General features: G+C 33.3%; 1 protein-coding gene across 1 annotated transcript in view; it reads left to right on the plus strand.

Moving 5' to 3' along the window:
- The window catches only part of LOC104731637 (pentatricopeptide repeat-containing protein At4g19220, mitochondrial-like), a 9705-nt gene continuing 2325 nt past the window's right edge, over positions 2574-9953 (plus strand). The window contains exons 1-2 of the mRNA XM_010451069.2: positions 2574-2671; positions 7341-9953. Coding sequence (XP_010449371.2) covers positions 2574-2671; positions 7341-9953 — 2711 coding nt within the window. The remainder of the gene's footprint in view (positions 2672-7340) is intronic.

The raw sequence follows: 9953 nt of genomic DNA on the forward strand, positions 1-9953 counted from the left end.
ATTAATTTAAGAAAACTATAGTATATGAATATAAACTGTTAATTTTTTTTTTTTTTTTAACTTCACAAAAGTGGAACATCAATTAAATAAGGATCGAGCCTAACGCCTAAGAATCGTGTAAGGATTATTTACATGTGGCCAGCTTCGCACACGTGTCCATATCTCTCTCTCTCTCTACACGACTTCTAGGGCTTCCGTATCCAAACTGATTCATTTATTTATATACATTAATTAAAACGTTCGATTCTCCATGTGTTATGTGTCTCTCTTTTGTATACGGTTTTTTTGACGTGTTTGGTGCGGAGTTTATATAGAGAAAAATAAATTGGCTATATGAGTTGTTGTGTTGATATTTTGTTTTTTTAGGGTCATATATGGAAGCCGATCATCATGGTGATTAATCATCTTTTATATTCTAACTACGTTAATATTGATAATCAGGTTAATATAATGTATTGAACCGAATGCATATGCCGGCGGCGGCCAGCGGGTCTAGTTAATGTTTATTTTGTGGACAATATATGCCAGACTAAAGTGGCATTATTTTTTGTTTTCCAGAGTATACTTGAAATCAAATCCGTAGTCTATATACCCTTTGATCGGATGGAGTCAGTAAGATAAGATGGTATGTTCAAGTATATCCAATATACATTTTTATCACTTGTTTTGCTATGAAAGATCGTCTCTACACAAATTGTAGTTTGGCGAATTGAGGTCAAAGCGATTTCTTTTCCGGATTGTATCCTTTAAGAATATAGCCTCATGAAACATTAATTTTACCTCTGGAAATTTTCAAAAAAAAAAAAAAATTAAGAAAAAAATTTAGATATACTACAACAGGTCCTGACATTATTTTCTCGTTTCTTCTTTTGTCTAATTTGTATATCTCTGTGTTTGTTATTTGTCGAGTTAAAAATTGGTTGCAGTCTTTTTTTTTTTATATATATCAGAATAGATAAAGTTCAAGAAAAATAAAAGACGTTTGGTGTATTTAAAGTTTGATAAATACGTTCGATGTTTAATAAATATGTTTTTTTTCGTTTTTTTTTGTAGTATCAATGTGAAGTATTTATACCATTTTCATTGACAGAAATTACAGAGAAACCATGGAAAAAAATAACAAAATCTACAGAAAAACATACAATAACAAAACAACAATGGAGGAAAACGGAAATCCAAAGGGGAACCAAAAGAATAAAGGGGAAACACAAAAATTAAGATGTAGGAAGATTTTTGGTTTTTTTTTTGTCAACAGGTCTTACTATCTCTTTCAAGTATTTGCGGAAAGCTGAACTTAAATTCCCGTATTCATGGATTTGCAATTTTGCATAGGTGGTATCGCCACTTGCGGTAGAGGATCCGAACACTTGTTTTATATATGTTTTCACTAACTCCCAATATTTTTGTTTTCTAGTTTCTTACATTTTTGTTTTGTCAACTTATTTCTAATAATATTTTAACATGATTTGATGTTGAAGACATCAATTTTCCGGAAAAAAAAGACATAAAATATATAATGTAAGATCTCATTCGACCACCTGTCGTTGTATTATATTTGAGGTGCAGATTCACGACATTTAGATTAATATATACAGTAAATATTTTCTACCAATCTATTTATCTATAAATTACGGCGTTATCATGTAAATCTCACCTTTGTATATAAAAGCTTACAGCTCTAAAAACTGTGATAATGGTACTTTTGATAAAAATAATTAAAATATGTAGGAGGGATCGTGTCTGAATATGATGTGCAAAGACAAAAGTAAAACAACGACAAACAAAAGTGACACTGAGCCGCTGTATTACTTACACTTAACAAGTTCGCATTGATCTTTACATGATATTTTTATTTCGGGAACATAGAAAGGTAGTGATATTTAAAATCACATCATAAATTACTCATATCTATTTGAGATACTACTCTGTATTTGATAGTTAGTGGAAAAAAAAAGAAACAAAGAAGGTCATCTAACGATAATGTATATCAAATTTCGACGAATAGAAAACCACCAGGTTACTGTTGAGGAAAAGTTAGTATTGAAAATTCACATTCTACAAATTAGCATACGCATGTATGCATATGTCGACATACGTATATATGTATGTGTGGATGTAATATAAATACGACAAAAGTACTCTTTCCAACTCGAACTGAATAATATGAATGTCGAATAAGAAACATTATGTCTAAAGAGAACGAAATTCATATATGTTACATACAATAATGAGATGGATATAGTATATCGACCGTACTCGTACCAATCTAATAATTGAGAAGATATAATATTCGAGCCTCCCAATCAATTTAGAATTCTTATTGTAGAATACAATAATTTCAAAAGAAAAAATTATTGGTTTTAACACTATGTGTTATAAATGTCTTTAGGTGCTCGAATTGGCTAAGTCTATAGCCTCTTGTTCAAAGTATGGGTCCGATAAGTCGTATTCATATGGATACAAATTCAATAAGTCGTCGTATCTCATTATATAGAATCGTATCTCTTATTTTGGATATGAAGTAAATATTATCTTTTCGAGGCTATAAATATATAATTTCAAAAATGGAATAAATGAAAACACTTTTGTTTCGTCTATTTGCTAAGAAGAAACGTGGCCGTGGTACTCCGTTTAGTCAACGTCAAGTCTTTGGAAAATTCTACGATGAAACGTAAATCTTTGACCACATTTCACTTTCTTGCTAAAACAAAATAAAGTTAATTTTAAAATAGATCATCAAACAAAAAGGTACATCAAGTTGATGAGAACTATAGAAAACCCTACCAAAGTACACTCTTTCATCTATTGATTCCTTTAATAAAGAGATTTAGAAGTATTGTTCTTTTGTATTTTTGTTTCATTATATGCCCCCACACGGTATCATGTCTCGCTAATTAAAAAAACAGAAAAAAAATGGACGTGACAGTGATGAGTTAGATTGTCTGAACCAAATTTGCAAGTTGTAGTATTGCAATCATTTTTCTAGAACTTTTCGTTTTAATTACTTCAAAAGACTCGTCGTCGATGAGTATTAGCATAAGAATTGTGTTTGCTGTGGTTGTGGATGTTTTTAGATTGAAACTGGTTGTGATTATTTAGTTTTAAAGCCAGCATTCTATTTTCATGGGACCTCTTTCAGTACGAATTCAAATTGGATAATAGTGTCGACAAAATTCTAAACAATTATGTAAACATCAATGTGGATCAGTGTATGGAGACATCCGAGACCTTCATCTATAAATATAAATATAATATAGAAAAGAATGCAAATGCCGTCTAATGAATTAGGGAGGCCACAAATTAACACTTCTCTTAAAAAATGAAAAGTCCATTGTTTTTTAGGAAATACACTCAGTTCTTCCTTCGAGATTAAAATATAACAAAATATGGAGGATATGTATAACATATGTTAGTCGGAGTATTAAAATAAATGAGTTGGTAAGTCTTGTTAGAGAAAACAAGAGAGAATTTGCCTTTCAAAACAATGAAACATGACCAAAAAGATTCGTAATATGACCCATTTCAGCCATAAAATAAAACTAAGAAATAAATCACATTTAAAGAATTTCTTCGGATTTTCAAAGACAACGTAATCGTGATCACACTCGTGCGTGTATTCAGTAATAGTTAGATTGTATCTCATTTTGAAACTATATACTTTTCAGACAAGATTTATATGTAATATAGTGCAGAAAAGGATAATATCAACTACTAATAGTAGAGGAAAATGTTATATCTTCAATTACAAATATGCATGCAGCGATTCTATCTAAATTATCTATATGATATCTTCTGTAGAGAAAACCTATCTTGTTCTTTAATTATTGGCCTCTTATACTTGGATCATCAATAAAACACTCTTGTGAAAAGAAAAGAAAAAAATTTACGCGAGTATCCTCCTCTTTATGTAGTAATCTTGATTCAAATCTGCAAATTCAAGTTCTTTAATCTATTTATTTGCAAAATCATGTTAATTTTGACCATATATTCCAAGGAGTAGTTTTTTTTTTTTTTTTGGTGCCAAAATATTCCAAGGAGTACATTCAAATTAATTTTCTTACATACGTGTCGTCCATCTATGATTCTGTATTATTGGTTTACGTACAAAAGGAGAAGGAGGTGGTGTATGGAGAAGTACGGATTTGGTTTCTCAATCAACAAGCCGTTTTAATAAACGAAAGAAAAAATTAAAAACTCATAATACAAGATTAGTCAATACTTAATAGTGACCCCAAACAATTAATTATATTACATCATACAAAAAATATTATATTACACAATTATTTGTTTTCTTCCAAGAAGACTGTTGCTTCAATTTTAAGAACACAAGTTTCACTTATAATTTTTAGTTTGCATGAAAATTTACGCAAGTATAGTTTTATATTTTAGATATAATTGTATGTTTAAATGTTGTTGGTGTTCAAGATCGATCAATTCCTGTCATGTCGTTCAAACTTCAAACTTTGAGTTGAGGAGCCCCACGCGAACAATAACGCATTCTTTTACATCAGGCTTAGAAGTCAACTCTAAATTTGTTTTCCGACCAAATAATTTTCTTTGCTATCTGGTAGTATATATCTCTGAATATAGAAATAGTATAAAGAACGTTAATGGTCGACATAAATAATTCAGTAACTATAATAAATACAAAAATATTTACGCCCATGACAGAAAAAAACAAATCATGATAAGTAATTACGTTATAGAAGAAACGTAACGATGTTGGAGAACAATGGGCTTTCACTAAGCGGTATCAACTGAAACCATGGCTAGTTTCTCTTCACTCGTCAGATGCTAGTTGTCACACGATATATATATTCATTTATTTTAATAATCTTCAATATTCTTATGCTCATATACTGTATATATATATATTTAATTTTTCTTCGATGTATGGTTGTCATTGTCGAATTTTTATTTAATAAACTTTGCATTGGATGTTAGACAAAAAAAAAAAAAAACTTTGCATTGGATCAGATAAAACGATCACATATATATAGTGTGTGTATGGTTTGTTTGTATCATAGAAATTGATGTATTTATCTATACATAATTAGGATAATGATGTATTAATAATAATATAGTATACGAAATTTTGATGCTTTAAAGACTTGTCACTTGTGTGTGGGAGAATCTCTGAAAGTTCGAAACAAGCAAACAATGTTCATATAGTTTGGAGTATAAACTTCTGATCAAAGTGTACAAGACACAATTTTATATAAAGTTAATAAACACACAATTTGGCCAATACAAAAAGTACGCAGCAATTCGGGTACAAGTTGATATCAGCCTTTAGACATTTAGCTAATTTGATTTACCTAACTTGTGACTATAAGTAATTAATCACTGATTGGTCCATTATATCTAAATTTTTAATTACATTACTCTTTAAATCATTTTCCCGTCAATAGCATACTCTTAATATATATATATATATATAATATAATAAGCAATATTCATCCACATGCCTACCGATATGGTTTTACTACAATTTGTCTTGCATTGCTTTAATTAGTTTTTATAATAAGAGTACGAACACGTCGTTATGAAGTATAATCATTATATAATTACTCTACATTTTTTGTCAACGCATATCTAATTATTGCACTTAGTATAGAAGTCGATTAAATTTAATTATAATAAGCTGATCAATCGTAAAACTTAATCATACCGTCATATGTATTATTGCAAAACTTAATTAATACTACAAAAAAGTCGATCGTCATGACTCATAACAAATTAACTTAAAAAATTACTTCATCGATCAGTAGTCAAAAAGACTTTGAACGTTCTTTGTTTTTATTAGTCAAGTATTATCAAAACATTGATCTAATTAATCAGAGAATCATCTAAGTCAGATTTCTAAACATGACAAAGTTCACATGCTCAAGCATTACCAATCTAGAATCACATAACCCCTCTATTTTTAAGAACGTTCGCATGTTAATATAAAAAATTTCATGAACATCCTAATTTTCAAAACATGGTGATCATAATTAACAATAATGTTAGTTTGACTTTATTAGTAAAAAAAGAAGAAGCTTAACCCTAATAATAAACATGGGCGACACGCCGACACCGACACGTAGTTAGGTCTAATTTGATGAGCACGAAAGCTGATGTACGCATTCGTACATTGATTATGAAAAGTCAAAATAACAAAGTCAATGTGTATTAAGAAACAACATGTACTGTACCAGTTAAACATACAATTAATGCTTATTGATCAAATGATTTTTTTTCATATTGATAAAATTAAACGAAAAAGTGATCTAGCCCTGGGCATTCGGGTACTCGGGTCGGTTTCGGGTAGGAACCGATCGGGTTCGGGTTTTTCGGGTAGAAGAGTTTAGGACCCAATAGGATAAACAGAAAATATCGGTTCGGGTTCGGTTCGGGTCTTACCGGGTTCGGGTCGGTTCGGGTCTAAAATTTTAGAACCTATAAATACCCGAAAAAATCGAATAACATCCGGGTTCGGTTTTTTTGTACCCGATTACCCGAAATTTTATCCGATAACCTGAATTTTACCCCGACTACCCGAAAATTTTAATTTAAATATTAAAATAAAATATAGCTAAACATTTCAATATAATTTTTTAAAAAATATAGCTAAACATTCAATATAATTTTGGTTATTTTGAGTATTTTGATCTAGGAAGAACTAATATTTTTGAATTTTAAGTTGTAACTTTGAATAATTATGTTATAAATAAAAAAATATAACTAGTATTTTATGTATATTATTTTATTTCGGGTTTATCGGGTACCCATTTGGTTCTCGGTTCGGTTCCGGGTTCGGTTCCGGTTCTTCGGATTTAGGAGATTAGGACCCAATAGGGTATTTTACCGGTTCCGGGTTCGAATTCGGGTCCATATTTTCGGGTCGGTTCCGGTTCGAGTTTTCGGGTCCGGTTTTTTTGCCCAGGCCTAAAGTGATCATTGTTTAATACTTTCGGGAACACGAAACATTGAATAGGCCTATGCTTTAGCGAGACGTAACGGGTACAGTACGGATTTGGGAAGACCAGTATTAACTTTTTTTTAACAAATTACGTAAATTTCTTATTCTATTTTTTTGAATTACACTAAAATAGTAGTTCTTTTAAATAAATTGAAATAAGAAACATGAAAAAAAAAACGTTTAGTTTTAAAAACTGTAATAAAAATACAAACGACATTCACACAAAAACAAAGTGTTAAACAAAACTCATGGAGTACACTTGTCTACTTAAACCATTGATCATCACTATTAAACTAAGTGCTCCATAAGTTTAAGGCACTATTATATTTTGAGAAAAGCCCAATAAGGACTAAGGTAAATTAGGCCCAATAAAAAGACCCAATTCGTTATTGATAATATGCTTTAACCGGCGCCGGGAAACCGCCGGTGTGTTGTTTGTGATGGTAAGATATTTTACGATTTCCCAGGAAAAACTGAGAATTTGTTGCTCCGGTCATATAATCTACTCTCTTACGCACTTAATTCCTCGCCGGAATTCTCTTTCCGGCTGTTATTCTTCAATTAGTAAGAGAAAATATGGCGGACACTTCACGTCTTCTGTTTCGTCACCGGTTACTTCTATTGACTATAACATGTTCGACGAAATGCCCGAGAGAGAGAACAGGAAGTTGGATTCGAGCTTTGTGTTCTTGCGAGATGTACTTAGATCCTCCATGATGAGAACAGAGACTGAGACTCCGAGGAGTGTCCATTGTTTTGCTTTGAAATGTGGTTTTCTACTAGATTTGCCTGTATCTTCACAGCTTCTGACGCTTTACGGTAGAACAGGGGACTTGGTGTCTTCTTTGGGTCTGTTTGGTGAACTGAAAGTCAAAGATGTGATTGTTTGGAACAGTATGATCACTGCTCTGAATCAGAATTGTCGTTACACTGCAGCTGTTGGATTGTTCGTTGAGATGATTCAGAAGGGAACAGAGTTTGATTCGACGACGTTTTTACTTGCAGCTTCCGCGTTATCTAGTCTACATCTTTCGAGGAAATGTTCAATGGTTCATTGTTTGGCAGTTGAGACTGGTTTGGTTTCTGATTCTAGCTTGTGCAATGCATTGATTAATCTATATGCAAAAGGTAAAGATTTGAGCTCTGCAGAGAGTGTGTTCGCGCATATGGAGCATCGAGACATTGTTTCTTGGAACACGATCTTGACTAAATGTCTTGCAAATGGTCATCCGAGAAAATCATTGAAGTACTTCAAATCGATGAGTGGTTTAGGACAAGAAGCTGAGAGTGTGACTTTTTCATGCGTTATCTCTGCTTGTGGTTCTCTTGAGGACCTTCCTCTTGGCGAATCCTTCCACGGGTTGGTTATAAAATCAGGTTATAGCGCAGAAGCTCATGTCTCTGTGGCCAACTCGATCATTTCGATGTACTCAAAATGTGGAGACACAAAGGCTGCAGAAACTGTGTTTGAAGAGTTATTGTGCAAGGACGTGATTTCTTGGAATTCAGTCCTTAGTGGGTTTGCTGCAAACGGAATGTTTCAAGAAGCATTTGGTATTTTGAAGGAAATGCAATCAGTGGATAAGATTCAACCTGATATCGCCACTGTGGTTACAATAACTTCCATATGCGGTGATTTATGTTTGTCACGAGAGGGAAGAGCAGTTCATGGTTATACGGTTCGCAGGGATATGCAATCTAGAGCATTAGAGGTAATAAACAGTATTATTGATATGTACGGTAAATGTGACTTAACAAGTCAGGCTAAGTTGTTGTTCAAGAGAACAACAAATCGAGACTTGGTTTCGTGCAACTCAATGATATCTGCTTTTGCGCAAAACGGGTTTACACAAGAAGCTAAGAATCTGTTCAAGGAAGTTGTTAGTGAGTATTCTTGTTCAAAGTTTAGCTTGTCAACTGTGTTGGCAATTCTTACGTCTTGTGATTCCTCTAATTCTCTCATCTTTGGCAAATCAGTCCACTGTTGGCTGCAAAAGTTAGGGTTTGGGGATAATATCCTTTCGGCTAATTCAGTTATAAACATGTACATCGGTTGCAGAGACCTAACTTCAGCATTCCTGATGTTAGAGACGATATCCGATACAAGGGATCTCACATCTTGGAACTCTGTTATCTATGGCTGTGCATCAAGTGGTCACCATTTAGATTCATTGAGAGCGTTTCAAGCAATGAGTCGTGAAGGGAAAATTCGTCATGACTTGATTACTCTTCTGGGTACTATATCGGCTAGTGGAAACCTCGGACTAATCTTACAAGGAAGGTGCTTTCATAGTCTAGCTATTAAAAGTATGAGAGAACCTGACACCCAACTGCAGAACACATTGATAACCATGTATGGTAGATGTAAAGACATTGAGAGTGCAGTGAAGGTCTTTGGCTTGATCTTTGACCCTAACTTGTGTTCCTGGAACTGTGTGATATCAGCTTTGTCCCAGAACAAAGCAGGACGAGAAGTATTTCAACTCTTCAGAAACCTCAAGTTGGAGCCAAACGAGATCACATTTGTTGGTCTTCTGTCTGCCTCGACTCAGCTCGGGTCAACAAGGTATGGTATGCAGGCACACGGTCATCTCATTCGTCGTGGGTTTCAAGCTAACCCTTTTGTCAGTGCAGCACTTGTGGACATGTATAGTAGCTGCGGGATGTTAGAAACCGGCATGAAAGTGTTTAAAAATTCAGGGGTGAAATCAATTTCGGCTTGGAACTCGGTAATATCTGCATATGGATTCCATGGAATGGGAGAGAAGGCAATGGAGTTATTCAAGGAATTAACTAGTAGTAACTCAGGGATGGAACCAAACAAGAGCACTTTCATAAGCCTATTATCGGCTTGCAGCCACTCTGGGTTTATCGATGAAGGTCTAAGATATTACAACCAAATGGAGGAAAAATTTGGGGTGAAACCAGTTACCGAGCATTGGGTTTGCATTGTTGACATGCTTGGCCGGGCAGGGAAGCTAAGAGAAGC

The sequence above is a fragment of the Camelina sativa genome, chromosome 12 (genome assembly GCF_000633955.1).
Source record: "Camelina sativa cultivar DH55 chromosome 12, Cs, whole genome shotgun sequence".
NCBI lineage: Eukaryota > Viridiplantae > Streptophyta > Magnoliopsida > Brassicales > Brassicaceae > Camelina > Camelina sativa.